The sequence below is a fragment of the Vicia villosa genome, unplaced genomic scaffold (genome assembly GCF_029867415.1).
Source record: "Vicia villosa cultivar HV-30 ecotype Madison, WI unplaced genomic scaffold, Vvil1.0 ctg.000131F_1_1_1, whole genome shotgun sequence".
Classification (NCBI taxonomy): domain Eukaryota; kingdom Viridiplantae; phylum Streptophyta; class Magnoliopsida; order Fabales; family Fabaceae; genus Vicia; species Vicia villosa.
This window is the reverse complement of record NW_026705025.1, coordinates 296,205-318,251: the sequence shown is the minus strand read 5'-3', so window position 1 is coordinate 318,251 and position 22,047 is coordinate 296,205. Positions and strand designations below refer to the sequence as shown.

Genomic DNA, 22,047 nt, shown 5'->3' with positions numbered 1-22,047 from the left:
TAAAGTTAGCAATCACAATCATGAGAAAACCATTAGCTGATATTAATATATGGTTTTTCAACTTTCCACTTAACTTTTAAACATACTCATACTAGGAAAAATTAACCCCCCAAATTATAATTATATATGTCACCCTTCCATTTTTACTTCTGATGAGATACAAGGAATTTGGAGACGACATTTTTGGTACATTCTACTAAATTTTCAGTATAAGTAAATTTTCGGTAATGTATTTGAAATTTTCGGTATATCAGAAATTTTAAATTCCCATGCAGTACTGGAAATTTCATTATAACTGAAATTTCCGGTATGTTCTAATGTTAGGTTTTTTCAATGGTTGAGATTTTGCCGACACTTTTGGAGGGTCCTGATTGCATCGGCACATGTGTGGTCTATAATGCATCACCATTTGTATAAATAGGGGTCTTAGGGTTATTGAATAACATATCTCAACAAACCTCTTCCTCAGTATTTGATTAATGTAGAAGTGTATTTCAATGGCTGCAACCATACTGTTGAAACCAAGATTCCATATGGGCCCGAATTCTTTGCCACCTTGAAATAAACGTTGAATAATTTGCTGCTTGATTCCGATAACAAAAGGGTGACAAAGATCGAGTTTTGGGACTAAATTGATACAAATGGAAGGGTGAAATACAACCTAATCGAGTTGAAGAATGATGAAGATGTGAAGCCCATGTGGAAATCATTTCGTTATATGATAACTAAAGGTCCGATCGAGTTGGACGCGCAAATCCAAAGATCCGTGAACGACATAATGAAGTGTCTGAAACGTCTAGAGTCATCCGTTAATGCCTAGGTTTTCATGTTTTGGAGTACTATTTATGTTTGTTGTTTGTCATCTAATATTTGTTAACTATGTTTGTTTGTTATTGATATTATTTTATTTTCTTTATCTAATCGAAACATGTTATAGCAAAAAAGATTATGCAATAAAAAAGATGTCCGTACAAAATATACATATAATACAATCATAAAAAAAATCTACACAGGCCTTCCACGGGCAACATCGGCCAACCTAGCTAAAATAGTATGAACCTCACCATTAGAGTTCACCAAATCCATGAGGCTATCTGAGTGAACGGTGATGAACTGTAGGCGTCTGTCCTGGTCACCCGCGGGAAGTGGAGGTGGTGGTGGTGGAACGGAAGAATCCCTGGTACCTGAAGGCTATGGAACATCAGATGTTGTGGCAGGTGATATGACCCTAGGGTGTGACACACTATGAAACCACTCCAGGTATCCATCCTCGCACTGTCCAGGCTCCTAAACCTCAATGGTTGTATCAATGATCTTACGGGGGAAACTGATGATGTGACTCTAAAACCATCGATCAATGCCACTAGTTGGAGCCTCTAGGATCGGACGCGAGATGCCTTGTATATAACCATACTGGCATAGACACCTCTCAGGCAAGTGTCTAGCCACATGGCTCTCTCATCTGACATACCCTGAATATAAAGTAGATACGTCAAAAGGACAATGAGGACGGCGAACTGTATACGGTGTCCAAATTACATAATCCAAGGCCAGAGCATCCAGCCTCTGCATGTACTCCACCAACCCTTCTGGAATGGCCTCTTTGGCCTTCCACCTCTTCTCACATGAGTCAGTAGCCGCAACATGCAGAATTTTCCGCTCACAGATGTGAGGGAAATGCTCCTAGATCCAACACTACATAAATAAAAATTATAAAATAAATACATCAAAATAATTAAACACAAAACCATCTAATAAATTAGAATATACCTGAAACAAGCTCAGGTAACCAGCTAGTTGTCTGGTGTCAAGACGAGATGCAACATCAAATGCCGTGTACATCATCGTCATTGTCGCCACTCCTCAAGCCCAACGTGGGGGTGTCAATGGCGCTGAATAGAGAAAGGTATCGAACATCTATATAAACTCCAAACTTATCCACAAAGAAAGTACATGACACTAGATGTAGCATGTACACCCTAACGGTAACCTGGTACCTCTCTGCATTCACAAGCTCCTGATAAGTAGTCCTCAACCAAGATATCGTAAGGTGAAAACCCCGAGTCTCACCAAATTCACATAGCACATCCACCTCATCAACCTCCAAAGCATCCATAGCCATGCGCACCGCCGTCGCTTGGTCCCTATAAACTAGTGTGAAAAACGTACCAGCAATCGGAATGTGAAAGAGGGCATCCGCATCATCAAAAGTCATTGTCATCTCCCCAAATGGAGGATAGAAGGATGATGTATCCGAGTTCCACCTCTCAACAAAAGCTGATAACAGGGAGGCGTCCAACATCATTAAGGAGCATCCAGCAAAGTCCATCAGATGGAAATCCTGAACTATCCTCCTCACCTTCTTAGGCATCCGAATCTCGGGGAAGTTCTTTAACTTCGACCCGTGAGAAGCGACCTTCAACACTGGACGCTCCTGCAACAAAATAATACAATTAAGCATTTAAATAAGACCATTATTACAAGACCAATATTACAATTAGTATAAATCAAATTGCGTATGAAACATAAAAACTAAGTATTTAAACAAGACCAATATTACATACCCTTCCCTTCCATATCCTATAAGCGACATGGTCAGCGTATCCCGTCAACATAGACCTGTTAGAAGGTCCTCTGGGGAAGCCTCCATCAGTGTGTACTGATAACTTCGTAGATGCATAAGTGGTGGTGTCTGTATCCGGAACCACCCGTTCCTGAACCACCTGATCCTGAACCACTATTTCCTAAACCACCGGCTTAACAACTACTTGCTCCTGGGCCACCTGAAACACCGGCTCAACAACCATATGCTCCTTAGCCACCTGCTCCTGAACCACCGGCTCCTAAACTGTCTGCATCTGAACCACCGGCTCCTCCACTATAGTGGATGCTCTATTAGTCTGGAGGCAAGGTGCGCGGAACCCCGCCACTACTTGCTACCTAGCGCTCCGTGTCCGGTTAGAATCGGTCGGAGGATGTCGTCCAACACGTAGCTTTGAGGCATGCGCCTCATCAATAGCTCGAGCAACCGCACCGACTCTATCGGTGGTCCGTCCCGCAATAGAACCGTCCCTGCCTCTGGTCCTCACTGCAAAATTTAAAAAATATAAAGAAAATAGCTTCTTTTTTTAAAAGTTAAAATACCGGAAATTTCAAAATTTCCAGTATGATAATAGGCATCGGAAATTTCAAAATTTTTCGTAATATTGGCAAATGATAATAATATCGGAAATTTTGAAATTTTCGGTAGAAAATACCGAAATTTTTACAAAATATACCATAAATCTTACTTGTTTTCGTCAAATTTCCGGTAATTCTTCTAAATTTCCGATATCGTCAGAAAATTTGAAAAATCCGATTCTTCATGTAAAATTCTGAAAATCTGGTAATGAACATTGGTTGGACAATTTGGTCTTTTCATAAATTGGGGGGGGGGTGACATATATAATTTGGGGATGGCATGTTAATTCCTGTCATATGAGTTGACAATTTAAGGTCACAAAAATGAATTAAAACATATATGAACTCATCAACAATAACAAGTGAGAATGACTACATTGATGAAACATAATATTACACTAAATTCTAATATCATATGGCTGTCTAGTTCAATATCGTCAATTAACCACTAAAAGATAAAAAACCACATTAAAATCATTGCACTAGGCCGATTGAAAACATGTTAAATCTTAACTCAAAGAGACCATCATTAACATAAATAGAAAGCGCCTTAAAATACACCAAGAAAACTCTTATGCAAAAACAAGGTTGTAGACTCTCAAAATGCTATTAGCTCAGACAAAGAATATGACTTTCAAGCCAAGTAGCGAAAGAACGAGAGTTGACTGTAGAACTATTAAGATACTCCCTCCGTCCCATAATGAGCGATTCATTTGAAATAAAATACTGTCCTAAAATGAATGACCCATTTCAATTTTCAATATACTTTTTTCAATTCTACCCTCTAATGAATAAAAATGTCATCATTTCCAATACATGTTAAAGGTACTATAGTAAAACAATGAAACAAAGAAACAAAGATATCCTCGATATTAAATCAGGCAAAGATTAAAATAACACCATGATCAATAAAAACCTATAACAATATGCATTCTCCTAATCTTAGCATGTGAAGACGTATCAATATGCATTCATCTCTATAATCATGTATCACTCGTGACACACAGTCTATGTCTAAAGCAACGTTGCAGGATTATACCAGTTGATTAATAGAAGACGTATCAACATATTAAACAACACACAAACGATAAGATCTGATACATAGTGAATATCACCTCTTAAATCTATGTCTAGAGTTTGGTTATCGATAGATGATTAATCTTAGATCAATAGTTTGACATATATTTCTCAACACAAATCAAACCATGATATAACATAAAAGCGAAGATTAACATCTATATTGGTTCAAAACAAAGTTCACAATACAAAGCTTAAAAGAAATACATACTATTATGATGAAGTCATTCCAATCCTAACAAGAAAATGGTTGATACAACGAAAAAAAAAGAAGATGAACAAGCCTCAACCTTGATGTCTCAACAATCGACGCGAATTCAGTTTCCAATCTTCAAGATGCACCCTTGCTTGTTGATTACTAAGCCTTTCACCTTCAAAATTGTGGTGTTCAGTCAACAAATGGAACCCACAAAAATTGGTGAAACCATACTCTGAAAAATTGGGTCACACCCTAAGCCACACTAGGGCGTGCTAAGCGCGCTTCTACTAATAACACATCAAACCGCCTTAAAGCGCGCTAAGTGCCAAAATAGGGCGCTAAGCATGCTAGCCCCTGTCCTAAAAAATGCTAGCGCGCTAGGAGTCTGCGAAGCCTAGAGTTAGACCATATCTTCTTATTTCCTTCCAAAAATGCATCTTGAAGCTTTATTTATGGTTCCAATGCCCAATGCTTCAACAATGCGATAAATCCTACAAATTGAAAAAAAATTAATATATACAGTATTTACATGATAAAACTATAAAGCTAATATTTACAATAAAGTTGAGGTTTTGACTTATTAATACAAAGAATCAAGCAATATGTGCCACAAAATACTACTAATTTTAACTACAATTAGGCACTTACCACTCTCCCCAACTTTAAAACTTTGTTTGTCCTCAAACAAAAGTCTTTCCAATCTAAAGAAACAAAAGCAAGATCCAAACAATTATGAATCAACAAGTTTTAAGAAATGAAAAAACAAATGTATGGTTCAAATTTCCATAAGCACAAGCAAAGTAATGCTTATCACTATACTTCAACGACACCATGAGCAAGAAACAAATTCTAAGCACAAAATACATATCAAAAATCCTAAGATAATACATATTCAAAATTGAACCACACCTAGCACACGACATCATCGATAGATGGAAAATAAACATGAGGGACTTGACTCTCACCCAACAATCTTGTTAACAACAAATTAAATTATGCATTCATCCAAAAAAGTCATTTTGAAAAGCATAAAATTATGAATCACAAGGACTTTCAAGGGTTGTAACGTGGCTTGCCTAATACTATAAGAGCAATCACTTCCCACATTTTCAAGCAATAAGAAATTATTCACCCTTTTCTCTTTGCTCATTTGCTACACCTTTGATCTTATTTTTTTTTCTTTTGTTTGTTTTCTTTTTCTTTTATTTTTCACAATTTTTCTCTTTTCTCTTTTCTTTTTTTTTTCAACCAGTTTATTTTTTTTTTCAACCTCTAGCAACCAAACTTTAAGCAAATAATTATATTTATCCCAAACTTGAATACAATCACAATCGTGACATGAATGCTACCAACTTTCTAAGGCAAGGAAAAATTCTAACCACGATAAATGGTTGATGGCTCAAGTTCTTTAGAAACAAATTCAGAATCCATGATGAACTACTTACTCATGCAGAACTTTATAGTTCAACATCAAGATGGATCCCAACACTAAGGCTCAAAAGGGGTTAACAAATTCTCGCTCACTCATAAGGTAAATTACTTTTGGTTAGGTGGTTATGCTTAATTAAAAAAAAACGCCTTGATCCTTTTCACGCTTTAATACAAAACAACACAAATGCAAGATTAAACATAATAAAACCGAGTTAAGACAAAGATTGTTGGTCTCTTGTGCATATAGTAAACAATATAAAGCTTCTGCACATTTTGGTTTTATTCTAAAATAATTCAATTCATGAACAAGTAGTGTAAAAGAATGAATGACATGATATTTGTACAAATTACAAGTTTCATAACCATGCTATGTTTTAGAAAGCAATAAACATTTAACTTGCATTGTACCAACTTCAAGTTCAAACACTATCATTAACAGACATTTGCATGTTGAAACATCAAAACTTGGACAAATCACTTTATGCTTCTTCAAACCATTATATCAATTTTTAAAGACACACAACAATATTAAAACTTACTACTACTATTTACTACTTTAAATGACCTATGTGAAAGTGGGTAAGAGGGCCGAGTGAAAAGAATTTCCACTGGATCAGCAGCAGTGCACACTTAGCCCCACTAGTTGCGCTTAGTGCGTGTAAAGTTTCCGGGCACGCTTAGCGATCACATACCGCACTCAGCGCGAGCATGTCTGTGCTGAAAACTCCAAAATACACCAAAAGGACATGCATTTCATCCATTTTCACCAATAACTATATATACTACTAAATACAACTATTAAAAAATTAAAAAGTTGGGTTTCCTCCCAACAAGCGTTTGTTTTACGTTGTAGCTCGACGCCTTCATTTATGCATAGACGCTCCTTCATGTTGCCTCTTTGCTTGGCTAGTTGTTCACCAATGACTACTCCTAACCAATCACTTTAGTAAACATGATGAAGCAAATATATATATACAATATACAGAAGTATATAAAACATGTACAAAGCAAATATATACACTATAGACAAGTATGAAAAACGTGTACAAATATACAAGTATGGGAAACATAGAGAAGTAAATATACGAGTATAAATATACAAGTGTAAATACAATATAAACAATATGTACAAAGCTCAAAAACACAAGAATTATTGCAATGCTTTCAATATCTAAACACTAATCCTTAGAAACGGTGTCATTTTGTTGGTTGCGGTAAAGAAGCAAGTAAAAGTAAGTATTTTTGTTTTATCGTCTCCATAGGGATTAATGTGATATCAACGTCGTTCAATAGTCTCCAGGTTTTTAAGCTTGGGTGTGCATGTTGTTTACATGTATAAAGTATAAAACATAAAAAACGAAAAAGTAAAGTCTCAGAGAGAAGAGAACTTTTCAGGATTGAATTTCATTTGCCCATAGAATATGCATTTTACCAATCAGTTAAATACATTATAAACATTCACTAACAACATCACGTATCACTCGTAACTGAGGTCATGCCTATCACAAAATTAAGATTTCAACCTTATTGTTTAATCGACGATATCTCAACCTATCAAATAATACGACAACATTAAGAATAGATACTCTCGTGAATGTTAAACCTAAAGCTATGTCTAGCATTTATAATATAACAAAGGCTTATCTTAGATCAAGATTCGAACCATATCTCTCAATAGCAATTAAAATCCATGGTTAAACAATGAAATAAAGATATCCTCGGTATTAAACCAGGGAAAAATTACAAATAACACCATGATCAATAAAAACCTATAACAATATGCATTCTCCTAATATTAGCATGTGAACAAAGTTATTCATCTCTATAAGCACATATCACTCGTCAATACAATATATGTCTAGAGCAGTGTTGCGGGATTATACTAGTTGATTAATAGAAAATGCCTCAACATATTAAACAACACACAAACGTTAAGATCTGATACCGAATGAATATCAACTCTCAAATATATGTCTAGAGTTTGGTTATCGATAGATGATTAATCTTAGATCAATAGTTCGACATATATTTCTCAATAAAAATCAAACCATGATATAACATGAAAGCGAAGATTAACGTCTATAATGATTCAAAACAAAGTTCACAATACAAAGCTTAAAAGAAATACATGCTAATATGATGAAATCATTCCAATCCCAACAAGAAAAGGATTGATGCAAAAAAAATAGAAGATGAACAAGCCTTAACCTTAATGTCTCAACAATCGACGCGAATCCAACTTCTAATCATTAAGATGCACCCTCACTTGTTGATTTCTATTCCTCTCACCTCCAAAATTGTGGTGTTCACTAAAAAATTGGAACCCCCACGAAAATTGGTGAAACCCTTCTTTAAAAAATGGGCCACACTCTAAAAATCTAATTTAGAACTCTATTTATACAAGTGAAAAATCGTAGACCGTGCTAAGCCACACCAGGACACGCTAAGTGCGCTTCCACTAATAACACATCAAACCGCCTTAAAGCGTGATAAGCGGCAAAATAGGGCGTTAAGTGCGCTAGTCCATGTCCTAAAAAATGCTAGCGCGCCAGGAGTGTGCTTTGCCTGCTCTATAGCTCCTTATTTCGTTCCAAAAATGCATCTTGAAGCTTTATTTGTAGTTCCAATGATTAATACTTCCACAATACGATAAATCCTACAAATTGAACCAAACATTATTAATCTATACAATATTTACATGATAAAAGTATAAAGCTAATATTTACATTAAAGTTGAGGTTTTAACTTATTAATACAAAAAATCAAGCAATAAGTGCCACAAAACGCTACTAATAATAACTATAATTAGATACTTATCTGTATATTCTGTTTAGGGACCGTTTAGTTTTGGAGGAGAATGAAGAAGAAACGACTGTTTAAAAGTAAATGGAAAAAATAGTCTAGTTTTAGGAAGTACATGTAAAAGAAATGACCTCTTTGTTGGAACTCCCAACTCAAAAAATATATAATTAAAAAAAACAAGAAAGAGAAAATGATCATTTGAAATACAAAGTTGATATTTGCTCTCAGTTAGAAGTCCCAATCGAGAGAATAAATAAATTATAAATAAATATAATAAGAAAGACGCCAATTGAAAAAAAAAGTAAAAATGCAAAAAGTAGATTTTGAAGCTTGGTCTCTGAGACACGTTTTCTATTGGTTGATTCATACAATCAATGGATAAGATTATATTGATTGATTTAGAAGTAGAAAAATAGAAACACACTAATTGTAAAAAAAAACATGATAGGTTAATTCCCACAACCGAGAGAATAAATGATATTTATTTTAAAAAATTAAAATATGGCGTGTCTAAGAATTATATCTCAAATGCATGTTGATTAAGGTAAAAACATTGTCATAAAATGTATCATTTGTTATAGTGACATTTTTATTTAAAGGAAGATGTAACAACTATCAAGAATAAATAAAACAAGAAAGAAACAACTTAAAGATAATTTCTAAAGTACTTCTTTAAGTATAAATGGTTGGTTTGAGCTATAAATACTCGCGTTTAGATAACACAAAAAATCTAAAAACTCATAAGGGTTAATAATAGTTTATCCCTGTAATATGAACGTGTTTTGGTTTACCCTCCACCGTTGTCAAGGGCAGGTTTTGGCAACGGTTTTTTTGAAAAAACTGTTGCCAAAAGATAAGGAGGGGGAAAAAGCAAAATTCGCTAACATTACAGGGGTGAATTACTATTAACCCAATTCATAAAAACAATGAGTTTAAGGTGATAACAACTACTCATCTACAATACTTACCCCTCACATAATTCAAATCATAGTAAAAAGAAACTTAGGTTCACCTAATTTGTCACGACTAAAGTGAAGATAAGTAGGTATGCATGACACTTTAAAAATAGTTTTCGAAGAATATATCAAAATAATTGAATAGAGAAAAGACATCACGAGATAGTTTTCAACTCAATAAGAAGAGATCAATCTTACGAATAACTTTGAAAGTGTAAAAACAAAATAAAATTGTAGTAGTGGAATAAACTTTCAAATGCGCACATAATAGCTCAAAAATATCTAATGTATGTCCAACTATTTGAAAGAAGTTAAGAGATAATAACGTATAATCATGACATCTCCTCATATTTGAAGTCAATAAAAAGGAGACGAAAATTAAATTCAAATGTAAACAATATGATAGATATAAAAGAAGTCCAATTCTTCATTCCTACTCCTACTCTTACTAAAACAATCACTACCTATTTTAAAAAAATATATATAAATGGACATAAAGACCCACAAAGTAGATTTTGTTTTTTCAAATGGGAGTTAAGGTAACAAAAGACTGAACTCTGAAACTTCATCAAACACATATAATAGGCTTTTATGACATTGTCTTTTACAAATTCATACCTAAAAAAATCCTAGTCATGATGTTTCTTATTTGATTTATAAAAAAAAATAGAATTTAATTAAAATACATAGATCGTGTAAAAAAATTTCGTTGATTAATTAAAAATATTTAATTTTAATTTTAATTTTTAAAAATGAGGAGAAATATTCTTAATCCATGAGTAAATTTAAAAAAAGTTACTCCAAATCTTGAGATGTGATTTTCATTAATTTAATAACTTTAATTCATCATTTAATTTTTTAAAAAATATTTTTCTATATAAAAAGTCAATTAAAATTATTAAATTAATGAAAATTAATTTGGAGAAAGTAATTCAAATATTCCTTCCTTTTAAAAGTATCACATAAACCCTTAGGGTGTGTTTGGTTCAAACTAAGGGGAGGGGAGGGGAGGGATTTTAATAGAGGGGAGAGAAGGGGAGGGGAGGTGAGGAGATTTTTTTAATCAGATGGGTGTTTGGTTCAAACGAGGGGAGGGGAGGGGAAGGGAGAGATTTTAATTAAAAATATGTTTGGTTCAGGAGGGGAGAGGAGGGGTTTTACTAATAATTTACATTTTTATCCTTATTATCTTATATAAGTGATACAATATGATATTCAAATGTGAAAAATTTATACATATTTTTTTGTTAGTAAAATTTCTAATATTTAGTGATTAAAAAGTTATAATTTACTACAGAGTTCACTTAATTCGAATAAAATATTCAAAAACAAATTAAACTATATGTTGATAACAACTTTGAAATCCTAATAAATTTCTTAATACATAAAATACATAAAATAATATTTTATTAAATATAAATGGTTTAAATCTTTTAATAAAATAAATTAATTAATTAAAATGAAAATTTTAAAATTTGATATAAAAGAAAATATGATAGGATACATAACAAAATTAGGAAAAAAACATAAATAAACATAAAAGAATTATAAAAAAAAAATCGAAAAAGTGAAATGATTATGATTTATATTAAGGACAAAACTTTCAAAATAATAGGAAGATGGAGAATAATTATAATAAGTTGATAAAAACAATCGAGAAAAATCATATAGAAGAGAGCAATAATACAAAAGAAAATGAATAATTTAGAAATATTAAAATAAAATTGAGGATATTATAGTAATTATAATAATTTTTAAAATATTAAAATTGAGATTCCCTCCCCTCCCCTCCAAATCCCTCCGATTTGGAGGAACGCAAAAAGTGTGTTTTGGAGGGGTTTTGCTCCCCTCCCTTTTCCTCCCCTCCCCTCCCTCCCCTCCCCTCCCCTCCATCTACCCCGAACCAAACACACCCTTATGCGAGGGTTTAACAATTTCCCATTAAAACAGAAAAACATTTTCCTCTCACTTTTGCAGCGATTCTCTTCCGGTGAAAAATGGTGACGATGAAATACACGACTCTAACAAACTCCATCAAAACCCTAATCCGATTCCAACTACGTTCTATCACAACCCTACATTCCTCCGTTTTCCGTCCTCAACCCACCGCTCATAACTTCTACTATGGAAGCTTCTTCAGGTACATGTCCTCTGCCCCAACCCATGTTGATCAAGAAGCTTCTACTGATAATCGCGTTCCAGCTACAATTTTAACGGGTTTTCTTGGCTCTGGAAAGGTCCTACTTTTCTCACACTTCCAACTCTTCATTTTTTTTCCTTATTCATTTTATGGAATGTTTTTAGTTTCTGTATGTATTGCAGACTACTCTTCTGAATCATATTCTCACTTCCCAACACAGCAAGCGGATAGCTGTGATTGAAAATGAGGTATCAAGTTTCTTCTACCTTACAAATTACACACAATAGCCCGGTGTTAGTTTTAGCTTGTGTTTTCTTAGGATTAAAAGTGAGTTGAAGGTAAAGAGTGGTTTATGTTTGAATAAATTATTGCAAAAGTGAGTTGAACGGTAAATTTCAATTTAAAATCACATTTAGACTAAAGAAAGCGGAATCAATTCTAGCAAACATGTCAAAATCAATTATTCACATTCAGATTCAATTCTAAGTGTTCCAATTGTGAAACCAAACACACTCTTAATTTTTTATTTGATATCAATTAATTCCATATGATTAGATGATGGCCATGTCAAGTTTAATTGGCATCATTTTATTTCGGCACTCTACCAAATTTTTAAATGGGAATAGTAGGTTAGGTTGATAATTTTGCTAGGAAAATACTTTTGACAAGATGTAACTTATGAAATAACATCATGGGTAGCTTTTTTCTTGGGAGATTGACTCAACTCAAGCTAAATATTATTACTCGTGTATGATGCTCGACTCGAGGTAATGTGTTAGTTTATGGGAAAATTGCTTGGCGTGTTATTTATTTGGACAACTGTAAAATAAGGGAAGAATTTGAGTGTGTGGAATGTTTTTGAGGATCCGTTCTTATAATATGGGTTTATAGTTATTCATGAAATTGTCTCGTTGTAAATAATGCAGTTTGGTGAGGTTGATATTGATGGATCACTGGTTGCTAGTCATTCTTCTGTGAGCGGTGAAAACATTATCATGGTCAATAATGGCTGCCTATGCTGCACTGTGCGAGGAGATCTAGTTAAAATGCTGTTGGAGTTGGTTAGGAAAAAAAGAGACAAATTTGATCACATTGTTATTGAAACCACAGGTTTGCAAAATGCTCACGTTGTTCAAAGAATTTGTTCATTATGTACTGAGGATTGAAGTGTTAGAGAATGAATATTTACTTGCAAGTTGAAACTAATGGACCAAATTGGCAAGATACTAATATTGTAGGGACCTCTGAAATTCACTTTCTTGGGACTTTAATGAAAAAGATTTTAAAAAATATATGTTGTTTGAGGAAAAAAGATTATATAAAATAAAGAGTTGGAAAAACACATTATTATTGCCCTTATTTATATAACTCTAAATACAAGTTTATTTCTGATCATGTGGTGCTTAAAAATCTTTTATGAAGTCCCTTGATGGTTCTTCAACGTTTTTTGAATCTAATGTATGGGCTAAATGATTGATTGCATGGTTAAAATTTGTCTGTTCGGATGTTAGGCATATGAAACAGTTTAATAAAACATTGTTTTAATGTCTATTTTTTAAACTGGTTTGCAGGTCTTGCGAAACCCGCCCCTGTTATTGAAACTTTCTTCAGTGATGAACTAGTTTCTGAATATGTTAAACTGGATGGAGTTGTGACTCTAGTTGACTGCAAGCATGCTATGCAACATTTGAACGAGGTGAAACCAAGATTTGTAGTCAATGAGGCAGTTGAACAAGTTGCATATGCTGACCGAATTGTTTTGAACAAGGCAATCATCTGGCTTTAAGATTCTGTGATATTCCTATGTTCACTTTCAACTTTGTTTCTAATTCCATATTAAAATATTGAATGCATATATGTTTTATCCGGGGGTCTAGATTTTTATTATTATTACGTGCTTTTGCAGAAAGATTTGGTTACTGAATCTGAGTTAAATATATTGACCAAGAAATTAAAGGTATGTTTTTGTTACTTATAGATGATACACAAACATTGTGTTACTTAATCTTACTAGGAAGGTAAGAGAATTTTTTGCTATATAACGATGAATGTACAAACAACAAACTGGGTTCATGAAATGAACACGTGTTCTTGACTTCACGAGTTTTCACACCAATTTTAGATTGAGCATGACCTAAATGATTTTATTGGTTTTTAGACCCGAATGAGTTGTGTAATTCAGAACATAGTTTACCAGAGAATAGCAGTTTGCAAATATTCACCTGCCTGAAGCTAGTCATATATGGCAGTGTGACTTGCAAAAGGGGAGTTTTACCTCCTGAGTACATAGCGTTGTTAAATTGCAAAATGATATGGCATTTTTTTTGACAACCGCCATAGGCTTTGTGAAGGGATGCCCACCATGGTGGTGCCGTTTGCTGCAATAGGGTGTTTATATATGGCAAGCTTTGACCTTCCGCCATATTTCGTCATGGTCCATTGAGAACAATGGGAGGACAAAACATTATTAAGTTATTTAAAAAATTACAAGTTACAATATTACTTTTTTTTTTTTCCTTTCAAAATAACGTAGGTCAAATATTGGATTTGGATCTACAACCGGTGTCATTTGTTTAAAAATAAATAATTTCCACGCAAAAGAGCAAGTCTTATCTTGTATCTATGACTTGCTAATTTTTCGTAAATAAACAATCTCATTCAAGTAAAAAAAGATCCAATACATGACTTGCCTAAATCCTTTTTAGAAAAAAACACCAAGTCATATTCTTTTTGTGCTGCTACCTTGGAGTTTTTTAGAAATAAATACATAATAATGTACTATGGATGTCCGGCGTCCCTTTTGGCGAGTTGCCAAGTAACTTTGTTATGTTATGAATTTCACTACCAAGGTAAAAAAACCTCTACATAGTCTATGGTTGCCTTTCAAATTTCAATTGGTCAATGGTCGGGGATTAGTATTTAGGTGAATCAGATTACAAATTCCTAAACCTTGTTTTCATGGTGATAAATAAAATTAGTTCTCTCGTGTTGATTTTCCAATATGGCTATAATAGTTCTGTAGTTTTTGGGGAAAAATAAACTTCTAATAAATTTTTTATATGTTGTGATAGATATAGCTATTTCATGTTTTATTATGATATTATAAATGTATGTACACGTGTGTATTGAAGAGAAGCTGAGATAATTTTGAATTATTTTCTATGAAATGCTTCAGATTATAACCTTTAATTTTTGTTTATATTGTTTATATCAGCTTCTATAGTTATATATGAATGTACCTAGCTCCCCTTGAAAACATGCAAATGGATTAATTTTTTCATTTATGGAATTTTTTGCCAGCACATCAATGGAATGGCACAAATTAAGCAAGCTAAGTTTGGGTCTGTTGACATAGACTTTGTTCTGGGTGTGGGAGGATATGATCTTCAGAGGTAAGAGAATAAGAGGTATATTTACCTTTTTTAAGCTCCTGTTAAAGTACTATACTCCTCTTCCTATCATGCCCCCTTTTTACTTCCTAAATATTATGGCTATAAATATGACAGATCATAATGCTCAGTAATCCATTTGTCTGTATTTACTGCAAGTTTATCTTCATCTTGATCAAATGTCTTGATATTGCAGAATTGAATCTGAGGTAGATGGAGAATGCCCCTCTACAGCGAGCCACTCAGATGATTGTGGGAATGGTACTTATTTAAAACCTTGTTGTCAGTTTCTTTCTTATTTATATATATTTTTTCACTTGTGTTGTTAGAGTTGACTGCAAATGGAAAGAAGTTTGTGTTTAATCATGTTGATCTGATTAAATTTCATTTATCATGCATGACGCAAGAAATTTTACCGTTGCATTATGCCAAGATCCTTCTTTTCTTGAAAGACTAAAGTAGAAACAGTAAAGAATGAACTTGATGTCTTCCATATAGAAATCTAGTCCTGTATAGTGCATTGTCATTTAATAATCATGTCTACTGTTTTTCGTGCTGATCATAATGTTGTCTAGTACATAGGAAAAATCGATCAACGTGTTTAGTCATTGGTGTTGGTAGAAGTAATCTTTCGGTCTAATTCAAACAATTTATACAAGCATTTGTGTATCATTGAAATTGAAATTGAGATGGGTTGTAATGCAAAGTTAGTTGTCCTTTATGGTAATTAATTGCAAATTATTTCTTTCTCCCTCAGGTTCTATTTGTAGTTTATAGTTAAGTCTTTTGTTTAACTATATTGAGTTCTGTCTTCTCCTTTCCTTACATTTGAAACTCTTTAGTCTTGCGCCATATCCTTCCTTTTCCATTGTTTGATTGGTTTGAGTCTAAAATTTTGAAATAATAACAAAGTCTGTGTGGCTTTGATTTGGTTAATACACCATGTTTTCTGATTTTGTTTATCATAATATTTTCTTGTGATTGTGAGTTAGTTCATCATTCTGACTGTATCGACAGGACACAAAGGGCATCATCATCATCATCATCATCATCATCACGATCACGTGCATGATTCTGCTGTCACTAGTGTCAGCATTGTTGCGGAGGGAACTCTTGATCGTGATGAGGTAATTGTAATAATTCTGCATGTTTCTGTAATCATCAGCCCTATTATGATTTATTTATTGAGTAACTAATCCTTAGTCCTCAATCAGTCACGATGACAAAGTCAACATGAATTTCATATCAAATGGATTTTTAAATGGTTTTGTCAATGGTAACAATTGCTCTGTATAAAACGATAGAGTTGTGAATTTGCTTACGGAATTTGCTTACAGAACTAATTTTGCATAACCATTCATAATATGCACAATGCTTAAGTGGGTTATGCCTGTTTCATAGAAACATATATATTGATCAATGATATTTTCTAATGGGCGCTGATCATGTTTCTCCCTTACTTTCACAATAAATGATGGTTAAGGTTGAAGATTGGCTTGAAAGATTGGTTGAAGAAAAGGGAGAGGACCTATACAGAATGAAAGGTGTCCTGTCAGTGGATGGTTCTGAACAACGATATGTGTTTCAGGTTCTCTTCTACAATATTATCATTCTTCCATTCTATTGTCTATTTGCAATTTTAAAGCTTTCAAACTCAAATTTGTTACCCTATTTCTCTATTACTTTCAGGGGGTGCATTCCATGTTGGATGACAGCCCAGGAAAAACATGGGAACCCAACGAAAAGAGGATAAACAAGCTCGTGTTCATTGGAAGGAATTTAGACGAAACTGCCCTCAGAAAAGGCTTCAAAGGCTGTCTAGTCTAATATTATCATCACATGCTTTGGTTGTGCATGGCAAAAGTAATTGAAATCAGTATATTAGATGGTGATCAACAGTGTTGTTATTGAGAAAAATTGAAAAACATAAATTAAACATTAAATTGACATTTGATATCCAAGATATCCAGTTTACAGAATCTCTTAAAGGTAATGTATTTTTAACCAACAACCATGTCTGTGCTTGAACCATTGTCGCGTGTGGAAATATTTCATTTTACACATAAATTTTCAGGTATTCGTCCATGCGTGTGTAATTCACCTCAGGGTAAAGCTCAGATGCTTCTTCTCCATCTTCCCCAATTTCAAAGTTTGTCAAACAACCCTCATAGAAAATATGATAGAAATGTCCAATTCCTACTTGAAGTTTATAATCCAACCCTGCAAATCAAGTTCACATAAACCATAAATCACTGACAGTAATTGCTTACGACAATAATGTTGCTTTGTCTACAGAAACTTAATTAGGACAATTAAGTGAATGTGTTACCTTTCAATGTTGTGAGAAAGCCTTCAGGAGGTATGTATGTTTTCTCCAGTTCCCTTCCAATTAGTTTCTCCCAAATTCCAATAAGTTCTCCTTGGGACAGAATGTTTTCTTGTGGTCGAAGGTATATTGTTTTGTTTAAGGTTCGAGGATCATCTATTGTCTTGATTGTATATGTTGCAACATCATATTCATCCAAAAACACCGCTGCAATCATACATATATGTAGATGAATATTTCATTATTGACCGAAAATGAAACACTATCAGTTTGTTCAAATTCTACTATGTTATACTATTACAACACCGTTATAACAACGGTTTAGCGTATTGCAGAACAATAACAATTTGTTTGAATTCTACTGCGCTGTGACACTTCAGCACTATTATAGCTGCTATTTTACAACAAGTTTGATATATTTTGTGTCTAATTTTCTAGCTGATTCAATTACTTTTAGAAGTTTGTTGAAGTTCTAAAGGTACCTTTGAGTTTTCCATCTCCAAAGAGATGAACTTTGTCCCTTGGAGGAACAAATGACCCCATCTGAGAGAGGCTGCCAGCAAAGTATCCAGCAAAGAGGTTAGCAGAGATGTAAGTGAAAGGAATGTTTGCTTCTTCTATTGCTTTCCTTACAGCCATTTTATCATCAAATGTTACTCTTCCTGGCTCCAATGCATCTCCCATTCTTGCTGGATCTAGTCCAAATTCCGAAGGCAGGAACCGCTGCAGAAGAAAATGATATTATCATTTTAGTATCCATGTTGTATATAATTTTAAGAATCTTTGATAGAAAACACTAGTGAAATTAAATTACCTTAACATTACCAGCTTCTTTGATAGCATCAACAAGTTTGAGTTGCAAGCCAATACTATGACTCCTAATATGAACACCAGAGATGGCACTGATCACAACATCAACCTTCTTGATAGCATCAACTAAGCTTTTGTGATCTGAAAAAGATGCTTCAATCAAATGAGCACCTTGTTTCTTGAATGAGAGAAGCCTTTGAAGCTTCTCAATTTGAAGACCCAACTCTGGTCTTTGAATCACATAGGTTTCATGTCCTTGTTCTAAGCTTGCTTTCACTATTCTTCTTCCTATGTACCCGGTTCCTCCCACTACTAAAACCTTGCTCTTTACCATTTTTTTTCTCTTTTCTTCTTTGTGATTCAATGTTTTGTTTTGTTGGATCTTTGGTTTCACCTTTTATGCATTATGAACTTAGTTTTAGCTGAATTAAATAATGTAATACTGATAACTATTATTATTATTATTATTAGTATTAGTATTATATGGGATAAGAAAGAAAGAACAAGTTGTTGGTATGCACTAATAGTAAAATATTATTTAGGTTATAAACTATGACTAATTACGGGGTAGCTGGGTAGGTAGGTGGAGATAAAACGAATTTGGTATTTAAGATTCTATCTTAGTTGACTATGTGAGGTAGCCAATTTTGAACACAGAAAACAACTAAGCTTTTTTTCATTTTAAATTTTTAATTGCATTAATTATTTTATTTACAACTATAACATTAATTAATTTTTTTATAATTAACAGTTAATACTGTTTGAGAACACAAACATATCATCTCTTAAATGATAAATTTATAAAAATATTATCAATTATCAACAAATTTAATATCAATATTATTTTTGTTAATTTTTAAGGTTAATTTTATTGATCTTATATCGAAAATTAATGTAATGAAAAATAAATTGGAAAGAAAACTAGTGATGCTCCAACCCATAAACAAATAGACATCATTGGGGAAGCGTGAACAAAATTGCTACAATCATTTAAACCTAAATGATAGCAAGTTTTATATTTCAAAATTTCATCTGTGTTTTATGACATGAAAAGGAGTAAGAGAAATGTAATTTAAGGTAAAAATTATATATTTCATTTCTTATTGTGATTTATAGTGATTTATAGTGTATCAAAAACAAATACAAGTACCAAAAAGACATGAGAATTAAATTTAAAAAATAATACAATTAAAAATAAAGTAAGACAAAAAAGAAATATCAAGTTTAAAAGATTTACACTAAATAATAAAAATATCTATCGAGTATTAAATTTTTTTAATAAAAAAAAATATAAAAATTAATGAAAGAATTACACTAAAACTAATATTAATTATTTTCACAAAATTCAGTTGAAGACAAATTCAACAAAGATTAAAAGATAAAAGAACGTCTCTTTTAATAAGGTAATACACACGATCTTAACAAAATTTAATGATATAACTTAAAGATTTGAGTATTTGACAAAAAAAGAAATATCAAGTTTAAAAGATTTACACTAAATAATAAAAATAAGTATCGATTATTAAACAATATTTCTAAAAAAAATTACATGCAAAATTAATGAAAGAATTACTCTAAATTTAAAGGAAGAAAGGGGATCCTAATTCACACGCTTACACCTAAGTACCTAACACATATACAAAGTCTCTCACCTCTCACGTGAGTAGATCCTCTAAACCAGCATAAACACTGTCGTACAGGGCTTCTCGTCACTCTAGGCAAATTCTAACCATTATTATTTGTTATACAATACGTCTCTGAGTTCGTAACATGCATACCTATACTTTTTGAATTATACAAACAGGAAGTATACTAGAGAAATATGAAAATTGCACAACTTTAGTACGTTTTAGATTAATAAAGAATTCACTTTTCATCGTTGTTCCTTCAGGTATATGGAGCCTGCCAAATTTGGAAATGTTTGATTTTGGAAGGAATCAATTTGAAGGTTCAAATTCTTTTGATATTTGTAAAGCTAAATCTCTAGCTCAATTTTTTTTTTATATAATAATCAATTAATAAGTGAGTTACCTTTGGAAATCTTAGAAGCTTCTTCTTTGATTTTGATTCAGTTAAGTTTGAATTGTATTTCCGGTAACATACATGTTACTATAGAAAGACTAATCAAACTAACTAATCTTTTTGGTGCGTTACCAGGTTCTATTGGTTCTTATTACTGGAGCAAACCTTGCTGATAATTCCATTTTGGTGTAATTCCAATTGATATTCGTGCTTTGCATACACTTAATTTGTTGAATTTGTCATTAAAGAAGTTGTCTAATGAGATTCCATCGAGTTAAGCAATCATTTTTTGGTTCCATACCAGATTCACTAGCTATTTCAGCTTTCAAAGCTAGTTTCATGGGAAATCGTGGCTTATGTAGCAAGATTTTAAAGAATATTTCGACCATGTTCATCTGACGGATATAAGAGACTCTGAAAACTCGTGTTCTTTTCCATTGTCGGCATAATAATGGTTTTGATTGCTTCATTAGCACATTTTCTCTTTGCTAGACATAAACAGAAGAACAAATTTAAGCAGCAAGTACTTATGATTAATTCTTGGAATTTCAAGAAATACTACATGTTAAACACTAATAAGAATGAAATTATTTATGGAATCAAAGCTGAGAGTTTGATTGGAAAAGAAGCATCAGGGAGTGTTTACAAGGTTGAGTGACAAAGTGGTGAAATTTTTGTAGTAAAACACATAATGACTTAAAATTCAAGAAGTGATTATAGGAGCAGTTCAACAATGCAAAAGAGGAGTTCAAGTTCACCTGAGTATGATGTTGAGGTGGCAACTTTGAGTTCTATAAGGCACATGCATATGGTGAATATATATTTTAGTATCACAAGTGAAGATAATAGTTTGCTTGTATATGAGTTTTACGAAATAAGGGTTTGTGAGAAAGGTTGCATACTTGTCGGAGACTTAGATGGGGTGGGAGGTTAGGTATGATGTAGCAATAGGTGCAACAAGAGGATTAAAATATTTGCATAATGGTTGTGATAAACATGTTATGCATATGGATGCTAAACCAAGTAACATATTGCTTGATGAAGAACGGAAGGCAAGAATTGCTGATTTTGGACTTGCTAAGATACTACACGGATAAGCTGGTAGTTCGACTCATATCTTTGCTGGAACACTTGGCTACATAGCTCCTGGTAAGCCAAAATTATTAATATTTAGATATAAACCTTTTTGGCATATAAGTTATAAGTTTTTTTTTAAGATGTTGAAACAATAAGTCAATTATAATAATATAAAAGTGTTCGTTTTTTTGGTTGCATTTTAGCTATTATTCTTAAAAATTGATCATGTTGGTTGTTATTATGATAGAGTATGCCTACACTAGTAAGGTGACAGAGAAGATTGATGTTTACAATTTCGGCTTAGTACTGAAGACGCCTTTTTAGCCGGATGTCATACCCCAAAATTTGCCTTCCATATTCCATTTACAATAATTCAAAGTTCAAGATTCAATTCCAAAGCCTTGCTCAAACAATCCCAAGATCCACAGTCAACTGATTCAAACCTGAAGGTCAACTACAATCAAAGCATGATTCAAACCTATGATCATTGGTCAAACATCAAGCATAGAGGTGCATAACTATCATTTGATCAAAGATTGATCATGATTCCATTAATAGAAACTCAGAGATGAACAAATACAAAAAGGTTCAAATTAGGGTTTCTTTAGGAGAAGGTCAACCCAACTTTGACTGGGCAT

At 33.0% G+C, this 22,047-nt stretch overlaps 2 protein-coding genes across 3 annotated transcripts; one reads left to right on the top strand and one right to left on the bottom strand.

Moving 5' to 3' along the window:
• Window positions 1–11,525: 11,525 nt before the first annotated feature.
• Window positions 11,526–17,779, top strand: LOC131624482 (uncharacterized). 2 transcript variants are annotated; one of them, XR_009290609.1, is made up of 11 exons: window positions 11,526–11,882; window positions 11,968–12,033; window positions 12,712–12,895; window positions 13,357–13,553; window positions 13,692–13,742; window positions 15,086–15,177; window positions 15,371–15,435; window positions 16,192–16,301; window positions 16,658–16,762; window positions 16,864–17,163; window positions 17,249–17,779. XR_009290609.1 is itself a non-coding variant. In XM_058895425.1 (10 exons), exons 1-10 carry the CDS (start codon window positions 11,643–11,645, stop codon window positions 16,999–17,001), a joined length of 1,248 nt encoding a protein of 415 aa, XP_058751408.1. In that variant the 5' UTR covers window positions 11,526–11,642; the 3' UTR covers window positions 17,002–17,779. The 2 variants fall into 2 exon arrangements, 1 of the variants encoding a protein (XP_058751408.1); XM_058895425.1 differs by having other exon boundaries at window positions 16,864–17,779.
• LOC131624483 (isoflavone reductase homolog) lies at window positions 17,092–18,806 on the bottom strand. The gene is made up of 4 exons (XM_058895426.1): window positions 18,315–18,806; window positions 17,983–18,223; window positions 17,504–17,707; window positions 17,092–17,394 (listed from the first exon to the last, which is right to left on the bottom strand). Exons 1-4 carry the CDS (start codon window positions 18,642–18,644, stop codon window positions 17,231–17,233), a joined length of 939 nt encoding a protein of 312 aa, XP_058751409.1. The 5' UTR covers window positions 18,645–18,806; the 3' UTR covers window positions 17,092–17,230.
• Window positions 18,807–22,047: the final 3,241 nt, after the last annotated feature.

Excerpts from the sequence above, each read along its gene's own strand:
- LOC131624482 (XM_058895425.1), top strand. The coding sequence starts at position 11,643 with ATGGTGACGATGAAATACACGACTCTAACAAACTCCATCAAAACCCTA. Across the intron at positions 12,034-12,711 it reads TAGCTGTGATTGAAAATGAG|TTTGGTGAGGTTGATATTGA; the intron begins GTATCAAGTTTC and ends TAAATAATGCAG. Across the intron at positions 15,178-15,370 it reads GGAGGATATGATCTTCAGAG|AATTGAATCTGAGGTAGATG; the intron begins GTAAGAGAATAA and ends TTGATATTGCAG.
- LOC131624483 (XM_058895426.1), bottom strand. The coding sequence starts at position 18,644 with ATGGTAAAGAGCAAGGTTTTAGTAGTGGGAGGAACCGGGTACATAGGA. Across the intron at positions 17,708-17,982 it reads TGGAGATGGAAAACTCAAAG|CGGTGTTTTTGGATGAATAT; the intron begins GTACCTTTAGAA and ends GTATGATTGCAG. Across the intron at positions 17,395-17,503 it reads CTTTCTCACAACATTGAAAG|GGTTGGATTATAAACTTCAA; the intron begins GTAACACATTCA and ends CTTGATTTGCAG.